Below are 22,922 nucleotides of genomic sequence, written 5' to 3'. Positions count from 1 at the left end.
AGTTTCAGGCAGAGATGGCATCCAGGGCCAGGCAGCTGACACGGCACAGAGAATGGGAAACAGCTCTTTAGGGTTATGCCACTTAAATCATTGATGAGGCAACACTGGAAACGCAAGATATAAATGATGCCCCAGAGTGACATTTCTAGAAGACTTCCAAACACCAGAAAAGGGTCAAAGCAACTTTCATCCTACTGGCCACAAATATGCCAGTGGACATCAGCATTCTCACATGGAAAGATAATTAGGTTTGTTTCCGAATAACCCTGGAAAAATGAAGTCTTAAACATTGATTCCATCTTTGATACATTTACAGTTAAAGCCTTTCAGAGTAAAATGCATGAGAACATCCTGAGGCCTCATTTTCAAACATGATTTGCTTATGAATTGGCAAAAATTCCATGTAGCTTCTCTGTAATGATAAAAAAAGACTGACAATTTTCTGGAGTGTTCAACAGTTCATGAATACAGCACTTTTTGGCTCTTGGATCTGCTCTGAAGCCAGCTTCTTTTATTTTTCTTGTTGTTCCCCATGAGAGTATACAGTGAAATTCAATATTAATGTTAAGTGTCATGACTGCAGAACAGAAAAAAGCGAGCCCTGATACCAAGCTCCCAGCGCTCTGCTTACCAACACCCCTATGGAGAAGCAGAGAGTGTTTCAGAAAAGCAAGGTAAACTAACATTCATCCCTAAAAACCAAGAACAATTGAAAGCTGGGGTAGAAAGGCAGTGGGAATGTGGAGCTAGGTTTCTATTTTCTCAGACTGCTTTCTCAGTAAGTCTGTGCTTCTTCAGAAAATAACTTCAGTATGAAACGAACACTTGGAAAGTTTTTCCAGCAGATACTTAAAGAAGTTTTCTGGCACAGCCAGAAATGTACCATATGGGCCAGCCCAGCTCTCCCTGAACGCAGCAGGAGTTTGGTCACTGTAATCACTAAAGACAGGCTGGTATCTGAACATAAAATTTTCTTTGGATAACTTATGGAAACCTTAGATGGGAACCATAATCTGTTTCCTTTTACAGCATCCAACCACACAGCAAGTTTACGTGAAGGACAAACAGCACACAGAACAAGGAGGCCAACGAAGAGTGCTGGAGCAAGGCTGGAGAACCATCTCGGTGGCAAAGACTGCAATCGCTTTCACAGAAGTCACAAGGGGTTATACTTTGCATTACTTCTGAATTGTAGCTTCTCACTGCTCTTCTCCCTGTTCAGAAAGGTTAGTTCACATTAGCTAATGAACTTCTGAGAAGTGACTAACAAATTAGCTTCACAAAAAAAGCATTTTTAAAGGATGCATTAAGCTCTGATACAGACCTCATCACGTACTGCAAAATACTTCCCAGAGTGGGTGTTTAAGCCTAGGCATTAATCTTTGTTCTTCTTTGTTCTTCCCCCAAAACATCAAAATGTTTTCAGTACATTCAGGAAAATGCTTGGTGAAAGGCACACTTTAAAGAACTCTGTCTCAGCTGTTGGACTCAATCTATTCACAAACCTTCATCAAATGCTTTAAAAGGAATTTTGCCTCTACCTACAGACCAACCCCCATGACAAAGGAATTGGGATCTTTACCTGGCAGGCTACTATGACATTTAAGAGCTGGGTCTCTCATAACTGATGCTTTCTCTCTCAATATTATGTCTGGGAGCTTCAGGTTTCTGAATCTGGGACTGCCCACCTCACCTAGCTCCTGCTCCTGTATTTTGCTCCCCCATTCCCTGAAGGGTTGCTACACAGCCAAATGGACTAGAAATCTGGAAAATCATATTCATTTCAAAAACATCAATGCATGGTAATTACAGAACAAGCTTTTGCAAAGTTTCACTCCTATAGAGGGTTTTTTGGCTTGAAGGTTTTCACTACAACTAGGGACACTGCAATTTCTTTTTTTATCAGTAGTATTTTTTAACTGAAATTATATTCAGTCTCAAGATATTTTAAAAAATAAAATAAAAGATACATCTTTACTGGCCAAAATGCTTACCCAACAGCGACACCCAACTACCTCTGAACCAAGTCAGGTAAGAGAAGCAGCAGTCATTTGAATATGTTAAGGAGTTGCATATATTAATATTAACCCTGGCAGATCTCCTTGCTGGCACTGCTGTACTGGCATCCAAGCCAGTTCTTACACCTATGCCATTTGTAGTATCTGTCACATAGACGTAGCTTTTTTGGTAAATGCCAGAGCATGAGGATTCCTAAGATATCCAGCTCTGAATATGACAAGATTCTGACTGTCACCATCACATAAAATATGTATCTGCAGCTTGAGAGTGATGGAAAATAATAGATTAAAATAAAAGCATATTCCTTTATTGGGAAGGAATTTTCTCAGAAGAACTCAGAATCATGATATATGTGTACATGTTGACCGATCATATGTCTGTGCTATATGGTAATAGGAATGGTGTCTTGTAAAATAATATTTGAAGCAATCTTTTTTCTTAAAGCCTTCTATTGCAGCACTGATTACATCCTTTACATTTTAGTCTTCAAGGATATTAATTCATACCTTTAAATTAATATTGATGCATTCTTTGAGAATTTATAGACACTAAATTTGTTTAAACAGAGTAAAAGTATTTACATGTGCATTTATATGTGACTTTTTAATACACATATTTATCAGCCTATCTAACAGCATTCTTACAAAAAAAAATAGGTCCTGAGCTCTTCTTGTAGTCATTGAAGCATGTGGAAATTCATTTTGGCAACAGATTCTAATTGTTGTATGTCTGTCTCAAATAAAAATTACTCTAATTTGTTAAGCCACTAGGACTTAAAACATGCTTGAGTTTAATAGACAGTTCAGTTAAATCTGCTAATTTTCTATTTTAGCTTAAACTGCGATTGAACAAACATTTCTGCCTGCATAGAATAAATGTGATCTTCATGTAGCTTAAGTACACCTCATAGCATATTTGATTGGCTTCTCTCTTGTGCTAAAACAAACCAACATGAAGAAAATTGCCTATACAACTTTGTTATGCCTTATCTCAAAACAAGCCCAAATCTTTAATAATGTTTCAGCTGGCTGGTGTAACAAAATCTCTCCAGTATCTTCTCCAGCAGTTTGTAATCTTTCTTTGCTTTTTGTTTTGCCCAAAAGCTTTGTACATTGCTGCCTTTCTCCAAAACACACTCTATATGAATAAAAAATAATAATGATAAAAAGCAACTTTGAAGCTGTTTTTCCCATCTACATCATTTTTACATAGCTATAGAAATAAAAAAACACTAGCATTTTCTCCAGTAAAGGACTCCATAGTTTAAAAATAAACAGATGGAAAATCTACTGGAAACATAATCATTAACTTGGTAAATGAACCACTGTGAAGTTCCTGCCTCATTTTGATAGTTCTGGGAACACACTCGTCCAGATCGAAGCCAATTTATACCAGCTGACAATTAAAGTATGACAATTCACACCAGCTGAGGAACCAACCCATTAGGACAGTAAACATGTATATGGAAAAATATTACCATTGATTAGAAAATATGGCATGTCAATGTCAAAAATGCTGTAGTTCAATTAAAAAAAAATTAATTTCAGTGCAATGTGGGTTTTTTGTCACTGAAATTTGTCCTATTTCCATGAAAATAAACTTCTTTTTGAACTTCGGAATCTCTAAAATCCATTTGGAATGACTGACACTTACTAGGTTCATAGTAATCCAATATAGTCACTGAAGCATCTTGGATATTTGCCACTTTAAAGTCTCTCACAGCCGGAATATCCACACAAACCTGTGTTTCGTTTAGCTAGAAAAACAGAAGAGAAACATCCTGAGAACCCAGGTGAAGATGGTTTCATGGAAGAAGTAAGGGCTTCTAGCTCACTGGTAGTCCTCTTCATTTCTGAAGACTTAGACTCAGGATGCATATAAAGATGACTATCACATTTATAGCCATTTTGGCCAAATTACAGACTTATTGAAATCTCTGCCTTCTTATATATGATTTTTGAGAGGCTTAATCTGGAAACTCATTACAAATATGACTGAGTTGTACCTATCCAACAAGTCTCACTAAAAAACAGTGGAGCTATTAATTCGAAGTGAATACCAGATGTTGATTTCCCCAAATAATACAATCATAATGTCTTTCCAAATTTAAACCAAACAATGGCAGAGTCAAGACTAACATCACTACAAACACATTTCTTTGTTATTTTCAACTTACAGAGTCTAAGTATAGGTTGACTTTTCCATTGTCCCTTTCCATCTTCTTAACTGTATTGTCTAATGGAATGAAATCTGGCGACACTGAGAAACCACTGAGTAAGCCAACCTCCATGAGGACCATACCGCTACTGGGAGCTGTGCCAGAACCCAAGTACCTTTTCAAAACACAGAGACAAAAAAAACTTCTACTAGAAATACAGTAATCCACCCTCCAAAGAAACTGTTTGATCATTAAATCCCAACTATGGAAACAATAATGCTTTGGAATACTTAAGAAACAAATGGCACAAAATGCTGACAAGAAAATTTATAACAGTAAAGAGATAATCGATTTATCTATTATTCTGCATGATAATTTCAATCACATATGCAAAAGCAGGTTCAGCCCTGAGAAACCTACAGTACATAATTCATAGGAGAGACTACGTTGACACCAGTAGGAGCTTTCCATTGGCTTCTATACGTGCAGGTGCACTTCACAAATATGTAGGAAATATTGCAATTAAACACATATTTCAAAACAATTAAGAAAGCACCGTAGGAACTCTTGAACTAAAATATACAGATTTCCTCCGATGGATGCATTGTTTTGCTTTTATTCATTTTTGGAGGGCAAGATAAAGGTATACCTGAAAAATGTCTCCCAAATCTTTTCATACTTCCTTCACAGAAATTGATGGTTCCATTAACAAAATAATAATTAGATTATTTCTCAAAGCTCCAGTTTTAAAATGCATAGCCATGTTATTAATCCAGTTTTGGAAAAACAAGATTTAATAAGTTGAGTTCCTTGGTTTTTTTCCTAAATAATGCTTATTATTACATCATCTTCCAATATGAGAATCAGATGCTTGACTAGAAAGCTTTGCCCTGTTGAGCAAGCTTTACATACTATGGTGCACAACAGAACTATCAAAATATATTTGTGGTGTTATGAGCTACAAGTGATTCTTAAATGACCTGCAAAAGATTGTTTTGCTTTAAATAAAGTAGGTGGCAGAAGAGGTTTCCCCCCATCTTGGCATAGAGGGTAAATGATGATTGTTGTACTAGAAGTCTCCCCAATCCTCATTTTGAATGCCTGACAGTAGTTGAAAGTAATTGAATAAAACTATTTATTTGTAGAGCTGGATGGTTTTGAAAAAGAGAAGACTTGCTCTCAAAGCAACGCTGTGAAGCCAGGCAGCATGGCTGATTGAACACAGATATGACTTTGAAAGAAATATAGCACAATTGCTGACTTCAGTTGGCTCATGAGATTAGAAAAAAATGAAACCATCTGTTGAATGATTTGCTGTGCCAAAGTAGCTGCTATTGAAAACAAATAACTGAATTGGAACTGGATGTAATTATTTCTGCATAATTACCAATAAGAGGGGAAGAAAATAGCCAAGATGTCTCGCCAGCCTAGGGTGCTACCAAAACACCAACAGTTAACCAACAGAGAGAGAGAAAGAGAGAGAGAGAAAAAGAGAGAGAGAGAGAGAAAGAGAGAGAGAGAGAAAGAGAGAGAGAGAGAAAGAGAGAGAGAAAGAGAGAGAGAGAGAAAGAGAGAGAGAGAGACGCAACCTGTACCTGAAGAGAACTGAGAATGTTTTGAGCTGAATTTTATGTTTCAGCTCTTCAGCAGTATGAGATCTGTGTGAGACCCTCTCATAGGTGATGCAAGGAGGAGAAAACAGCACCAAGCTAGGGTAGGCAGAAAGTATAAACAAGGAAGTGAGTAGAACCATCAGCAATCAGTTTCCCATGCCTAAAAATGGTTTGCAGGCCACAAGACTGACCAGAAAAGAAACTGGCACCCCTGGATATTTGTTTCCCAGACAGTGACTTGGCTCCTCTAACCAAGAATCTATTCAATTTGAATGAGACATCATCTGTTCCAGCATCATAAATGATACCCAGTTGAGATGACCATGGCAAATCACTATCAAGCTGATTGAAAGAAGGAAGAATATTCTGAACGTTAGATAAGGAAAAAAAAATGCAAGTCTTCAGCCTCTGTTACCTGGCTATTCATACTCACAGCCAGCTAAGCTGCTTGAGATTTCAGCAGTCCTTCTTTATTTGCCTACTTTGCTTTCTCTACCAGAAAGCCACATCCTGTTGTAAAGATTATAAGTAGACCAACTTTAAACTAAATATAGATAATGCATATATAATATAAAATATATAGGGGATAAACTAATAGGATGACTAGTCTATTAAGCCAAGCAAGCAGAGGTGAAGTCTCAGACTAAGCAATAGAAACACAGACTTGCAAGAACTTATACCAGTTCACTTTCCGTGACAAGAGTCGATGTATCTTAATGTTCCAAATATTCTCCTGTGGCAGTTTTATAATGCCACTAGATTTTCCTCTATCCTGTGAACACTTTGCAAGTAAAACATCATCACCCTAGAGCTTTCCCAGAGAGATGGAACCCTTCATGTCTGTACTCCTGAGCCAAAGGTCTTAGTTGGAAAATCAGAATGCTCAGCCAAGACCTATCCCAGACTCATCATGTAAGCCCTTTATATGTCAGAAGTTTGTGCTAGACTTTAGAAAGCTGTTGACACTTCATAGAAAACTTTAAGAGAGAGCAAGCCCATTCTATTTCAAGAGCTCACATGTATTCTAGTGTCCCTGCCCACCATCTGTATCACTGAATTGGTTACCAGAAACACATAAAAACAGGGCTCTGGCTTTGTGCTTGCTGGCCGTTTCCCAAATTAAATCAATTCTTTGTATACTGAAATCATATTCACTATAGCTGATTATTTGTATGATGGTGTCACCTAGAGGACCAATCTCCAGTCACAGTTGTACATTTATATGCCACACATTAGCAAATCAACCCAATCAAATGGATAACTTGCCTCATTTTAAATAATTTTAAAGCTGTATAGACAAAGACGTCTATGAGATATTCCAATTGAATTACCTACCTTGTGCACACATTCAAGGTCAAATGGTTTTTATCATCTTTGTCATCCTTTACATCAACATTCAAGTCAAAGGCTTCTTGTTTTCGGACAGATCTGAGCCTCTGATCAGTGTGTTTTGTGTTGTAAATAACATTGAGCTGTGGATTGCAAGTAGAGACATTAGATGACATATGTAAAGCAAATCTGTGTGGTTAAAACACTAAGTTTCTAAAAGTATAACACCAGAGGAGTGCTCACATGAGACAGGATACATGGCCTTGTATCTGACCGATGCACACATGAGATTCATCGGAATTCTCCGAAAGAAATATCCTTTCTGAACAGTCTGAAATGCCGCAGAACCAATGCAATTAGCAAGACACAACGGAGGCAAACACAAGGAATCTCTAGGGCAACCAGCAATTTTCTCCCTGGTTGTTCTCTCCCTGCTAGTTTATCATGTGTGCAGCTACTTCCTGACAGCGTGAAATGGGATGAACAAGGGCAAACTTCAGAGACTGACACCCATTGGGTTAAAAGAAATAGGCTGAATATGAAAGCAGAGCACAAGCAAATACATAGTGTATGTACAGAATTTATCTTCAGTCTTCATGTCACAGCATTCATACACTGAAACCAGATGAGGAATAATATGTTACTCCAAGCTCAGGACAACACAGTTCTCTTGCATTCAAGTAAGCAGTTTCACCATCTGGTTCATTTGTGCAAAGACAAACCTACAGCCTTCAGTTTGCCTGAAGGACAAAGCTCTTGCCTTTTCTGCTCAACAACTACCCAGCTCGGCTGAGAGAACCAAGTAAGGAAACATGATGGTGGCCAGTGCAGGACACTAACATTAATAAGATCATCCGTTAGGCACAGACTGAAGAGTTTCCAATTCTTCTAGTGTAAACCTGTCTAAGATGCTTGAAACAGTGGCAGGAGAGTGGTAAAACCAGAATCCCTTAAAAGAGGTCTGAATAATTAGAAGATAGCCTGATCATCTCAATATCCCATAAAATTACCAATGCCAACAGACAAAGCAGAAATACTGGAGCTGGAATTGAGCATCCAATGAGTACTCTCATGTTATCAGCCACAACAGAAAATTAGACAGTAAAAAAATCAGGCTGTACTACCTACAAAACTGAATTTGATGATGTAAATAAACAGCTAGATCATTACCTGCACTGTTTATTTAAAACTGCCTTGGTACCAGACTGAAGGATGACATTTGTGACAGCAATCTTAAAAACAGTACTGGAGGTCTAGAAAACTGCAGATATCAAGTAAACTCGGTATCTGTACCAGAAAACAGTCAAAACTATAATAATAAAGAGTCAAATTAGTGGACAAATTAGTAAATATGACATGTTGGAGAACAGGCTGTTGCTATAAAACCACCAGCTACCTGAATCAAATGAAAAAACATGGACAACAGAGATTTGCCTAGTACAAGTTACCTGGATGTTACATTGGCATGTAGCTGGTTAGGAAAAAAAATAAGCTACAAAGGGATAAAGGTCTGTTAAAAGACAGGAAGAGATGGTGGGAATTAATGTTCAGACATGAAAGGAGTGGGGTCCTAAAGGAATTTGTGCTGGATCACCACTATTAGACATATCCATACATGATGTAGGAAACAGAGTTAATCCTGATATGATAATATTTGCTGATTATACTAATTTATTTGAGGTAACAAAGACTTGGATTACTGCAAAGTATTGCAGAATGAAAGAGTATTTACGAACTGATTACTACCAGGTCTATCATTTAAGAAATTGTAAAACAGATGAAAATTCAGACATAAACATGTAAGTTGGAAGAAGGACACAGTAAAAGTCTACAGAATAATGACTTTCAGGGGAAAGATAAATAGGAAACAGTTTTTCATGCAATGCAAGATTAAACTGTGGCATTCTTTCCCACAAGATGCTGCAGATACTAAACGGTACAAGCGTTTAGGGGCAAAATAGATAACTTCATGGAACAAAAAATTTTCTAAGCCCACAGAAACTATCTCCAGCCGAAGATCTTGAATACGTTGTAAAAGGTGGAAGACAGTCAGGTAATATATTACATGTATTTATCTTCATGTACTCTCTCCTGAGGATCCACCTTTGGCTGTCGTGGAAAACAGAACACTGGGCTAGACTGAACTTTGATCTGACCCAACACAGTTCCTCTTATGCCTTCTCTCCAAATACAAGAACTATGGGAACAGACTCAAGAGGAGAAAGACATAGTGCTTTTTTGTGCAACACACCATTAGCTGCAGAACTATTTGCTGCAAGAAGCTGTGGCTGTTAAAAGTTTATAAATATTTTAAAATATACATATTTATGGAAGAAAAAAAAAAAAAAAAAATCAAGAAAATATCTACCAAGCCAGAGAGAGCACACAGAGATGACCTGTGGATTGGGAAGGCCCTGTGTTGTAAATTGGTGAAGGGCAGAAGAGTGAAATATCACTTCATACTTGCCCTGATTTAGTATCCTTCATCGCTCATCATCTCTCTACTGGCCACTATGGGATATGGGATAGTGAACAATATAAGTTGGCCTGGCAAATCTGCTCTAGCATACTCATGTACTTATACCAAATAAAAGACAACAAAATAAAATTAACTTTGAGAAAACATTCTAAGGTGCTTCAGACTGATTAACACCTAACATGATGTCGATGGTAACTACAGCACCAGTTTGCTGTGGCACAAACGCGACACCACATCTGAGACAGGACAAGAGACTGGGTTGCTGACTCAGCATCTCAGTGAAATGAATCAGATCAGCTTTCAAAACTCTAGAATGACATAATCAAATACAAGAAACTAAGAATATATTTACTATAAACAATGATTTTCACTGACAACAGAACAGTAAGTTTGGATACAGTTTTCATATACAAACTAATAATCATTTTCTGTTCCCTTAGTCATCACGATAAAATAAATGGCAGGGCTGGGGGGGAATCTTCTTTGATTTTGGTAGAAAAATAATCAGAAAGTGGCTCAAACAGCTGCCCTTGCAAGACCCAAACATGCACTTTGCTCGGCTAAGGAAAAGGGAATGAAGACTGCTTCTGGAAAACCATAGTCCCTTTACAACAGTTTCTGGCAGCAAATGGAAATTTGTCAGTCCAAATTTAAAGGTATGACAGGAGATTGTCCAAGTTATTCGCTAGCAAGTCAGTTATAGGTTAGCAAGTCTGTGCAAGCAGAGGAGTCTTGAATTTCTGATTTTCTGCTTTTTGCTGCTACATCTCTCACTCCTTGATAGGAAAGTCATGCTCTTTCTTTCAGTCTACACACACAATTCCCATTGTCCTGCTCTGCATTGCTGAATTTAGCAGGCTGTATGAGTACAGAGCCAAATCTTTACAGGCGCTCAGGACAACCACGGTGCAAGAGTGAAGATTTATCTTGTACAACTGCTCCACAGGAGAACGCAGTACCAAGGATGAAGCCAATCTAGAAAGCCTGCCAGTTAAAGGCATGCAGAATGTTTGGTAAAGACAACCTGGCAGTGCCTCAATGATCTGTCATCACAGAAACAAAGCTGTTTTAACTTTTGCCAGAAAAAGCTAATGAATGGGAATTTACTGCCAGTGCAGGATGTCTGAAACCACATACAGAACAGGTCAATCATGTATTTTCATGGAATAAGTTATTGCTGTTTCAATCATGTATTTTCATGGAATAAGTTACTGCTGTTATGGTCTGACTTTCCTGATTTCTCATGACAATGAAGGAAAAATTTTTCACAACACAGTTTAGTTAAAGCCTTCTCCTTTATACACTCTTACTTTGGGGACAGAAGGCTATTATACAAAAACTAGTATTAAATCAACAAAATGAGGAACTGCATTTCTTCTTAACCCTTTTAAGAAACAGCTGCCAAAGCTAAAGGCAGAACTGGTCCAGTCTTATCATACTGCAACCAGTCCTTGTGAAAGGCCCAAGAAGAGAAAACTAAAAGCTAATTTTCTGCATGAGAGCGATGCCTGTACTAGTTTCTGGCGCAATCAACTGCACTACATTTCAGAAAACCTGCTTCATTTATAACGTCCTAATCAATGTCTCTTTCCCTATCCTTTTTGGTTTTCAACTAGCAGCACAAATGTACTTGATTGAGGGCAAAAATTCAATGAAATTATCTGCAGTATTTTTCTGTCTATTTTTGACTGCTTAGTATCCACTCAAATCAGAATGGAGAAATATTAATATGGGTGCATTTCACAGTGGACCTTTTTCAGTACCATCATACTGAATAACATTCAGTCTCTTGCCTAAGTCTAGTAAAAATACACCAAGAGAAAAAAATGGTCAGTGCTTTTCAGTAACAAGTAACAGGTGATTCTCAGGTTTTTCCTTGGTCCTTCTCTATACGTGATTAGGAAATCAAGGAGATCTTATTCACCTATCCATACTGCTCATACCCATCCTCTTTGAGCCTGCCCACCCTCTCCTCATTGCTAGTCCTGGTTTTCAGTGACATTGTCTTCCCTTCCAGAAGGCATTGACCATGCTAAATTATTGAGGCATTTGCCAAGCCCAGTTTACAGTGGTTCCAGCCAGCAGAGAGGTGATTCTTCCAAGACTTTCAGCAGGCCACTTAAGGAAGATCGCTGCTTCAGCTCCTGTCTCTAGAGATTGCCTTTCACACACCCTAACCCTACAATCATCCTCTCTTCCCTCTTGCAGAGTCAGTGTCTTAGGTCATAGTATAGGTCCATAGTATGTGCCCACATAACGGGATGAGCTAGGGGACTTTGTTGACAGCAGGACCACAAAACTACATGTAAATGTCTGCTTTTGCAATTATACTTTCCAAAATAAATACATTTTACAAGATCCTGCAGGGTCAAGATTGAGTGCACTGCCAAGTCGTACACACAGACAGTGAGATTTCACAAAAAAAGAAAAGGTTTTTTTTTTCTAAGAATCCATTCTGTTGGGAAAGCAACCTATTCCATTAATGGACCGAATCTTGTGTTTTGGGATATTTAAATGAATTACTGTTTTGACATGCTACATTTGGCTGGAAAAACAAATCCCAGAACAGTGAATCTCACCACTGTACTTTGGCGGGTCTAAGACAATGAAACCCAGCTGAAGAAATGTGATCGCAATGTCATATGCTATCTGATTTATTAAATGCAACCCAGATCTAGCTTGTGTCTGGGAAAAAGAGAAATCTCATTCAAATGGCATCAGTGCTCTTTCTTTTAAAACACCAGATCTGCCAAAGGAAGCAAAAGGAAATAACTGATCCCAGCAAAAAAAAGAGTTTGGAGATGTTACTCCAGTGTATTAAGTACAATATTTTGAATCAAGTCACAGCATCTATGACTCAAAGCTGCAGGAAAAAAAGGCAACAGCACAGTGACCTAAATGAAGATCATCTGGTGTTGGTACTGAACACCAGTTATTTGGGAGCACATTTGCATGTTCATACAACAAACCAGGAACTTAAATCATGGTGCTATACCCCCTCCAAGGAGCCCTTTAACCATGGAGTCAACTACGGGCTATTCTGGGTGGAAGACTTCTGCTCAGTCTTCACCAGACATGCTGGTTTGGATGTGAAATTTTCCTGCTGACGAAAATGTAATTGAAACCAATGTGCTTCCAGAAAAGGCATTCATTTCAACAAACCAGTGTCTTCCAGCAAGAAACAATTTGCTGAAAAGTTTCTGATCAGCTCGCCTGACAAATTAGTTGACTCAATATCAGGGAGTATTTCTCAACAATGATTAAGGTTATGTAGTCTTAACTGTTCTGGAGTCCCACTTTGTTGCATTCCACATACACACATCCACTGAAATCACAGAAGTGTGAACGCAGTCCTGCTGAGATGTTCATTCCTATCTTGGCCTGAGGGTCTGAATCTAAATTATCCTCTGAAACTTTTGAACTTTGCTGTAAACTTAACTTGCGCTTCTGGGAATTAATAGACACGGGTAATGATTTGTGGCACTGTGGGTTTTGCAGACTGGTGCCGAATTAATGAGGTATATCTCTAGCTGCTGTTCACTGTTGATAGACAGCTGGAGCGGTTTCTTTGTAGAAGTCTTTTACCCAAAAGCATATTTACCAACCATCACCATGCCTTTTTGTTTTCCAGATTCATAAGAACACTGAAGTGAAGGTCAGGCTGGAAGGAACTTGAGATGGAATCTGATTTGGCATAAAACTTCAAGCCAACTAAAGGCAGCCTAAGTTCAGTTTTTCCAAGTATGACTCGAAGGAGACTAGCAGTCTAGTCCTTATAGAGAGCATATCTTTAGCAAGAATAACTGCATTGCATACCTGAAAGACAGCAAATCCTGTCCCCTTGGCTGCTACTGTAATTGTCATTGGTTGTGCAGGGGCAATCTGAAAGAAAGATGAGCAAAACTGTATTTCAAAGTACTTTCAATACTTCCAGTACTTTACAAAAGTATTCCCCACTTTCTACAGTACCTCCTTGGTCTGAAGCAGAAAACGGTTTTGAGTATCAATTGAAAATGTTTCTGGCGATTTCAAATAAGGTGCTGTCACTGTTACATCCATTTCTGTTTTGCTTGCAGTGGTGAGAGTTGCAAATAGACTCAAGGCTTGCAGAGCCACCACCGTGTCCTGTTGAGAGAAACAAATCCTTCTGTATTAAAAACAATCAGCCTGTGCAGTGAACTGCCGTGTACTGGCCATGCCTTGGGGAGCTCACAGTCCCTGCATTGTCTCATTTGTTGATTATACCAGAGTCTTCATGCAGCCACTTCCACATCTCCATGGAGATTCCAGTGGCATGAAGCATCCCAGCACAGGAGAGGGATGGCAACACAGGACAACAAGTCAGCTATTATGCTATGATATGCAATGGAGAATGAGATGAGAGCCAGCTAAGGAATCTTCCTCTTCTGCCAGGTATGTGGAAGACCTGACACACTGGTAGACACAACAGTCAGAATCACCCACCACACAGACAGTGAAGGAAATGAGGAAAGTAATGATACTGCTACTTTCTAGATTTATTTAGTGATATGCATTAAATATCCAGTACTTCACAGGAGTTATTCAAGGTACCTTGATCACGAAAGCATAAGTCTGAAAAATTACTAACATTTATTAAAAAAAATATGGAAATGAGTTTTTATCAGACACCCGGCAACAATTTCAAAGGGGTTCAGCCCAGATTTTATACTCTATATTTGATGAAAAGGTTCTGTGCAATTGTTTAATCACTGCAGAATATGCTTATAAGCGCATTATCATATGTGTACCTAAAACTGTCTTTTGTTTATCTTTGTGTATGAATTCAGGCTTAGCTTTCCAGATTTTGAACACAAGAGGTAGTTTCTGAACATTTGGTCCGGTACAGTTTAGTGAATGAGAATTTTAACATCCACTATTTTCTGGAAAAAAAATGCAGTCATCAGTTCTATCTCTAACGCTTCTCAGGGATTTTTGCTGTTCGTGTAGTTTGCACATATTTTGAACCAGTGACAGTGAAGGAATCAGCCTTGGAGGCTCAGCATTCAGAGGTGTTTTATTCCTTCTCAGGTCACTTCTGCTAACAAAATTCTAATGTAACAGAAGCTCATTAACATGGTGACTGTGCCCCACCTTATGGTACCAGCACGTACCACCTATTCACTCCAAATTATTAGAAACCTCTCTCCTTCCCATGCCTCATCCTTCTCTGAGATGACCTGCTTCACTGATTTCTTAAAACCCAGAAAGATCAGCTGATTAACAACAATGCCAAAGTTGCTGGTATGTTGAACCACTACAGCTGGGACCCCACATCCAGTGCTTAACATGGGGTGACAGAAGAGATGCAGCTAATGGGCTACAAGAAGATTTAATAGTCTGGAGTAGGTGGCAGACTTTTCCAGTAGGAGGCCAATAGTTAGCCTGGAAGAATGTCTTCGATTACTCCTTTGCAGAAGACAGTGACAAAGCACCTGAATGATTCTGCCCTTACTCAGACTACTCCTGTGTTCGTTTCTGATGAAGATCTACAGCTTAGAAGCCCAAACTTACACAACTTCTTTCACATTGAAGTGAATGAAACTACAGTGACCTATCACATGTATATATATCTGATCAATCTTATAGACCTAAGGAGCTATAAAATCTTGCTGGAGAATTTTATTTTAACAATATGAAAGCAGAAATATACCTGCCTTTACCTAAGTTGTAGAAACCAAGGAATACCTTGAAGCTCCTTTTACAAGTCCTTACAATTTTATTTCTTGCCCTAAATTCAGACAGAGTTCAAGATGTCTAGAAATGCTATCTGACTTCAGAATTCTTCCAAATCCTAGTCTCAAATGACTCACAGAAACACAGGTGAAAAACAAGAGGGCAAAGAACCACCTACAAAGAAGATAAACATTCCCCTTGGCATGTTCTAACACAGAATCACAGAATGTTAGGGACTGGAAGGGACCTCGAAAGATCATCTAGTCCAATCCCCCTGCCAGAGCAGAAACACCTAGATGAGGTTACACCGGAATGTGCACAGGTGGGTTTTGAATGCCTCCAGAGAAGGAGACTCCACAACCCCCCTGGGCAGCCTGTTCCAGTGCTTTGTCACCCTCACTGAAAAGATGTTTCTTCTCATATTTAAGTGGAACCTCTTGTGTTCCAGTTTGTATCCATTGCCCCTTGTCCTACCATTGGCTGTCACCGAGAAGAGCCTGGCTCCATCCTCCTGACACTCACCCTTTACATATTTATAAACATTAATGAGGTTACTCCTCACTCTCCTCCAAGCTAAAGAGACCCAGCTCCCTGTCTTTCCTCATACAGGAGATGCTCCACTCCCTTAACCATCTTGGTGGCTCTGCACTGGACTCTCTCAAGCAGTTCCCTGTCCACAGAAGGCTTCTTACCAGGAAACATTCACAGCTGAAGCATGAGGTGCACAGCTCAGTATGACAGGGCTGCCTTCAATACACAACCTGAAAAGTTAGGGAATAGGATCTCAAGCCAAACTCACATGTCTGCCTTGCCTAGCAACACAGGCTTTGCAGAATTTGTCACTCTTCCCTACCTTTTAAATCTACATTCATATATATGTTATTTTTGTATGAATTGTATTCCTGTACATATGAAACATACATATTTTATGCCCAAACATTCAAAGCTCTATAAAGTAAATTCACAGAAACCATATACACATGAACAAATTGCAGTGAGTTACTATACCCTGACTTACAAAACATCACACGTGCAACTAATTACTTTACTCCTTATTGTTTAGCAATATATTAAGTTTCTAATGTAATAAACTCATGGATGGAAACACTCCAGACATTCTTTTTAAAACAATCTTAGAAATTAAAAAAAACTATGGGGTCATTTCCACACATTAAAAAAAAGGCATCTAGAGAAACACTGGAGTAATTTTGAAAGCAAAACAATTTAGACTATGGAAGAACAAAAGGATTAAATTAATTTCTTAACTTGACCCTCAGGGATAAATGGTACACTGCTGGATTTTCAAACTTTCAAGTAAAAATGTTTTCTGGAGAACAGAGAGAAGCTTTTTCAACTCATTTAGTGCTTCAATCACCCTCTTCAAATAACAAGCAAGAATTAACACATTAGGAAAATACTAGAACCTCAGGGGAACCAGGCTGGTTCTTAAATTGCAGTTTATTTAGTAGAACTAATTTCTCTCAGAGTAATACCTACAAACATTTGAAAATAATGAAGGATATCCTGTACAGCTTGATACCAAGCAGTATGATGAAATAGGACATTTTACTATTATCAGCATTTGTAGCTAATTTAAAAGCTAGTTTAAACTAATGCAATCCAAAGTACTATATAAGTTTTTTGGATACCAGCACAGCTTACAAGATGTGGTTTCAATAACATGGAAACCTGGAGATAATTAAGATCTTCCAAATTTCACGGCTCATCAAAAACCTACGCAATAATGAGGACAAAGTACATTATTAAGACCAACCGCCAAGAGAGGCACTAGGTTAGGCTGTTTCTCTAAAACCTGCTCCCCTTTCTTACCTAATAGCCTTTCAGGAGTTTGAAGATCCACATATGGAAAGAATAGAAAGAGGTTTCTCTCCTTGGAAAGAAAGTAAGCACAGATACTTATCATACTTGCTTAGAAAATCTGATCAATTATTTTTCCGTGGGCATCACTTCAACTTCTTAATTCATTTTGTTATTAATATTTTATATAATCAAGGTGACCATCTAATTCTGTTTTTATTACACTTGCCAAAATACTAAAACTGGTAGTTCAGGTTTAAGACAACAATATCACAAAGAATGCAAGCTTATACGTAACCAAGGCTGTTAGTGCAAAACAAAATTCAGTAATTATTATGTAAAAAAAACCCACAAATGTTCCCTTCTGTTTTTTTCCTTTAAATATGCAGTACTCATTTAGAAAGTATAACAAAGCCCCTTGAGATAAGATACCTGAGTAGATGAAAATCCTCCAAGGTGATTTCTTTGCTGACTTAACCATTTCATAATAGGGATCCCCTCTGCTAATCTGTCTTGATGGAAGTGCGAGAGCAGAGCATATGCTGCAAGTTCAATGTCAATGGACCGTGGCTGCCAGGAATCCGAAATTTCAGAAGCAGGTGTTATCCAAAAACGAAATTCTCCTGCAAAAGGAACCAGTAATAAAATCAAATCCACAAACTGAAGTGTTTGGGCTTCTGGGAAAGACTTACAGGAAACCTCTTGATTAAGGCTTACATATGGGATCTGTCAAGGTTCTGAAAATTCTGGTAATGTTTAGGTGTGTGTCACGTAACATTTGAAGAACAAGTCATGTTCTTCATCAGCCCTGTGGTACTCTATACAGGAATAAGGTAACTGAGACTGAAAGGTCTAGCTTTGTTGTGAATTGTTATTCATTTATGGACACTTTTCATTAAGGCTGTCTCGAAAGTCCTTAACCTATTCTCTATATCACACTCAAAACAGACCTGAATTCAGAAGAAGGATTCTCTTCATCTCTAATTTTATATGTAGCTGTAGATATATGATAGGTATTTCTAAATTTGACAAAAATCCATCTACGCCACTGTAGAAGATAGTTGTGCTATACCTTGGTGTTCTGCTCTCTGGTTCAGCATATTCAGTGCTTCCTTTGCCTTTGTACTTTTTGCCCAGGACAATGCACATGTCACAACTGCCAAAGTGTAATTATCTGAAATGCCTTCTTCTAATTTATCTTCTAGAAAGTTTGTAGCACTCTTGATGACATAAGCATGCTGGAAATGAAGATTATATTGAAGAATGTACAGCAAATAACATATTTATTGAAATATTTTAATTTAAAAGAAAAATCTGTGCAGAAACAGAAACATTACTATCTACCAAACAACAACCAAGAAATACTAAAGACCTCTTTCAGAGTCACAGGCATGAATCTGAAAGGCAAGTCCTTTGATCTAGCACTGTCTTTTATGAACATGACTAATCTCAATGAAATCAATTGGCATGACTTAACATCTCTAAGGAGACCTCCTGCCATAAATTTCTTTGCAAGTTCTTGGATTAAAGCCATGACAATATTCTTGTGAAAAGCAACTACCTTTAGATTTTGCAAAGGCACATAAAATTGAAGGGCCTAAGAGCACAACTTTGTATTATCTAAGGTAGATAAGGAAGTTTAACAAAATCAGGTTAAATTTTGTCTCTGTTCAGATGTCCCCTTATTTCCTTAAACTACCAAGTGTTTGCCAGCTATTATGACGATTTACAAAGTGTTCCAGTAACTATGAATTCTATTTATAAATTCCAGTACCTGTTTATCTGGGAACCCGAGGAGGGATGACATGACGTAAGCTGTGAGAGTGACTGGATTATTGGTGCCTCCTTGAAGGTCACTGTGTAATACTTTGCCAGGCTCACGAAATTCTCCATTTAATTTCTGATGACGGACAATCCATTTAGCTGTATCCACGAGTACGTCTTGGTCAATGTCTATGAATGGACGAGCTTGAAGGAAACATCTTAATACAAAGGCTGATAACCTTGGGGAAAAGGTTAATCAAATATGACAAAATTAGGAATGTATTACAGCTTCTTCTGTTTAGGATGATGTGAGAATACTGGGAGGCGTAAGGTGTTCTACACACACCTCCCAAGCACAGAGGAAAACACATGCCTCACCCAGACAAGCAAGTAGACTGAGCTTAATCCACCAAAAAAGAAGCTATGTCCTTGTTGCTAAATATCACCTTTTTTGCAGCTGTTATGTTGCAAAAATAAAGGGTATAGACCCCAAGTCTGCCAGAACATGTTTATCTTTTTCAAATGTTGCTTTCCTGCCTTCTGCTGCTGGGGTAAAGTGGCCAAAATCATAGTTTACAAAGTAATGCAGTTATGAGTGTGATATTAATTATCACAATTATCCATGTCATCATATAATTAAAATAACCTTTGTTGTTTTATTATTAATAATCTCAAGTTCAGCTTTGACTCTCTTTTTTGCCAACCGTGCATTCATGCAACCTGTCAACACACTATTTAAGTACCAGAGTTGCCAGTAAAGATAAATTATCTTCATTTTCCAATTCATCAATAATGAGTATATGGCAAATCTTGCTGATGTCAATGAAAGATGCTCACTGACTCCAGGAGTGACTCAGTCAGTGGCACAATAACTGAGATGGTTCTATTTAAAGTCAGCAGCGTATACTGAATTACATCAGTATATTTAAACAAACTGAACGCAGGTTACCTGAAAAATGTGCTGGAATTTGTTATCTGTCTAACTTCCACTACTATGCTTACTATGCTGCTCAGAGTGAAATTCAGCACTGAATAGACTTTTTCAGCTGTATTTACAGTCTCAAAAAAAGGAGGTGTGAGAGAGGTAAGCAGGACAAATTCTTATCACCAGTAACTGTTCACTCCCTAGGAAATGTCTCAGTCAGTCTTCAGCCTCCTGTATGGAGAGAACTGAAAATCTGTTTGAAGCAATGATGAGCACATAGCCCTAAATGGTTTAAGTCAACCGCAAGAATAAGTCATTTAATTATTATTCTTCATTCCTTTGTGGAAAGCAACAGACAAATTTTCAGCCCAAGATATTCCCTTGGTTAAAATAATTCATCACTCATCTTTTACAAAATTAAAAAGCCTTGCCCTAATAATGGCTTTGACAGCATGTTATCCAGCAGAATGACCTTAGAGTTGGCCTAAACACCTAATGAAAACCAGGCAGAAGGCTAATACAGCTGGAAATTTTTACCAGCTTCACAAAAATTTTTTAGTTGCAGGGAAAATATCTAAAATACTCAAATTCCACAGTGAATCTGGCAGAAATACTTACCATGTGCTCCCAGAGGGATCTTCATTTCCAAAGGCACTAAAAGAGCCATCATCCCTCTGGAAAAGCAGCTCTCTCTGGTAGCCTGAAGTGGAAAAGCAGAAACAGGTATTGAACATTTTCCTCTAACGCAGGTTCCACCACAAACTTTCTGCCGATGTGAAGCAAGGCACTTTCTAAGGCTGAGAAGGGCAGAACCTGAGCTCATATTTCATAAAAAAATTCTCAAATATGTGGGAAGACATAAAACTGCGCAGAAGATGATGAGGGAGCAGTCAGCAGTAATATGAAGAATCCATCTACAAAAGCAGAACCAGAAGCTCCTGCTCCCATCCATGTACCACCCCAGCATGCCAGCGGTGTGCAAACTCGCTCCCACAGAACTCTGTTGTTTCAGAAGTGCAACAGCAGCCACAGTTCAGTGCTTTGGCACTTTGGGGAGCTGCAGTTATGCACCTATAGAAATGCTTTGTCTTTTCAGCAGACGGAAGGACACCAAAAATGAAGTATTTTCCAACTGGAGAGGCACAGGTACAGCAAAGCTACAAACGGTGCTGAAAAGCAGACAGTTTCAGTGATTTTTTGGTTTTTTGTTTTTTTGGGTTTTTTTGCCAAATCAAAAGGACTAGATATCAGAAAAAAGCATGCTGGAAGAGGCTGCTTTGAAACAAGTGAAAAACTCTAAAAGACCTGAAGATCTTGAAATCCTATGAAGGATCCATTTAAAATGTATCTGAAGACTTTTCAGTATCTAGAGCAGCTTTCTCCTGACCACTGAACATCTACAATAAAAGGGCCCTAAGGGCTCAGTAGTTGCCCACGACCACCAGCAGCATCCTTACTCAATAGCTGACTTCGGTGCAGAACCAATGTTCATTAATGTTAGAAATTAAGAGCCTCATACAATATGCTACTCACTGTGGTTTCTGATACCTGAAGCCTTCCTTCCCATACATTTTTCTTGCCATTTGTGATTCCAGAACAATAAAAATATCTATTTATAGGATTTCACAAGACACCTTTTCTTCTTTCCCCCACCTGGTCTTTTCCTTGGCTTTACTATTTTGGCTATTATAATTAAGTAAGTATATTCATTAGTCTAATGCCTGACAGATACAGACGCAATACTGAACCAGCCAGGCAGCAGAAAAACACTTGGGCAGCTATTAAGTCCCACACAAATGAAAGAATTCACAAATACACTCAAGAAGGTCCACCCAACTACAGCTGTTCCCCTGAAAAATATTCCTTGCTTTCACCAATAAAGGATTAATCACTTGCTTGCATATCATCCTGAATACAGCTACATAGTAAGTGAACCACAGCCTTGATTACTGAAGAACAAATGGCCTGGTCCTCCTATCTAAGTTACAGTGTAAGATGAAATTCTAGCCAAGGTCTCCCTATAACAGAAGAGATACGGATACAAAGACCTGAATCTGAACTGCTACATTATTCCAGTGCAACTTCCCATATAAAGTCTTAACCCACCAGCAACAGGTTTAGTTTTTGTCTCTTCAGAAGAGTTTGAAATTGCAACTTCCACTTAAACATAGAAGGGTTTAAATGTATTTAGCACAACAACAGTGGTTAATTACATGGTTAAAACTAGTGAAATCTTTCCCATACGGACAAATCCGTCATCTCAGTTAACAAACTTGAGAAGTCAAGCACTCTTGAGTAGGAGGAAAAAAGAAGGAATAAATGGTATTTCTCATCAAGGAAAGCAAAAGTGACTGTCAAAGTTTAGGTCTCAAAATAATATGCTATGAGGAACACAAATATATGTATATGTACAAATAGATTAAACAGATTGCTTCCTCTTCCAAAGTGTCTGACTACAAGACCTGAGAAGTGAAATCTTCTGCTTCTTTGCAGAACAGCAAATAAGCAGCAATAAGCATCATAATCACCACTCCACTGGCAGAGCAAACCCAGAAAACCAACATCAAGAGCCTGCTTAACAAACAGCCGTCCTTACACAGGGATAAATTTATCTCAGAATTTGTTATATTGGGAGGGATAAGAAAGATGATCAGGACCAGAGGGAGGATGGAGCGATCACTGAGCTATTTCCTACAGTCTGTGTGCTTTCTTCTTGACACCAACCCTGTTGTAGTCACGCAAAAGTCTCCAAACATGAGCGTATCTAACCCAGGGAAGCCTGCAGAAATGCTGGAACAGGAGACCTGGGCGCTGTGAACCACCACGTTCGTTCCAACAGACACTCAATCAGACATGAAAAACAATACTTCAAATGTCAACACATTCAAGTGGAAAGGCAAGGAAAAGAAGGATCCTATTATGAAGATGTACCCAAGTACTCCCAGAGGACTGGCTGGAACCCACAAGGTATAGGCTGAGTGAGCCTGAAAGAGGAGCGCATCGGGATGGGAAAGACTTCAGAAATACGGGAAAGACTAAGGGTCTCAGGTTTCAAACAGCTTGGAAAAACTGCCCAAACTCATTGCTTCCTTTGGGTCTAGCACCAAAGTTTTCAGATCAACG

At 38.5% G+C, this 22,922-nt stretch overlaps 1 protein-coding gene across 1 annotated transcript in view; it reads right to left on the bottom strand.

The window, feature by feature from the left end:
• Window positions 1-1,023: 1,023 nt before the first annotated feature.
• The window catches only part of CD109 (CD109 molecule), a gene marked incomplete at its 3' end in the record, with an annotated part of 73,912 nt that continues 52,013 nt past the window's right edge, over window positions 1,024-22,922 (bottom strand). The window contains exons 24-33 of the mRNA XM_080342703.1: window positions 20,418-20,499; window positions 18,885-19,113; window positions 18,183-18,348; window positions 17,543-17,733; window positions 13,568-13,723; window positions 13,415-13,480; window positions 7,126-7,262; window positions 4,196-4,352; window positions 3,673-3,775; window positions 1,024-1,214 (exon numbers count right to left, since the gene is read on the bottom strand). Of these exons, the coding sequence (XP_080198829.1) occupies window positions 1,024-1,214; window positions 3,673-3,775; window positions 4,196-4,352; window positions 7,126-7,262; window positions 13,415-13,480; window positions 13,568-13,723; window positions 17,543-17,733; window positions 18,183-18,348; window positions 18,885-19,113; window positions 20,418-20,499 (1,478 nt within the window). The remainder of the gene's footprint in view (window positions 1,215-3,672; window positions 3,776-4,195; window positions 4,353-7,125; window positions 7,263-13,414; window positions 13,481-13,567; window positions 13,724-17,542; window positions 17,734-18,182; window positions 18,349-18,884; window positions 19,114-20,417; window positions 20,500-22,922) is intronic.

This window comes from Nesoenas mayeri (assembly GCF_963082525.1).
Source record: "Nesoenas mayeri genome assembly, chromosome: 3".
In the NCBI taxonomy this organism is placed as follows: domain Eukaryota; kingdom Metazoa; phylum Chordata; class Aves; order Columbiformes; family Columbidae; genus Nesoenas; species Nesoenas mayeri.
Note: the sequence above shows the minus strand (reverse complement) of the source record. Positions and strands in the feature narration are given on the sequence as shown.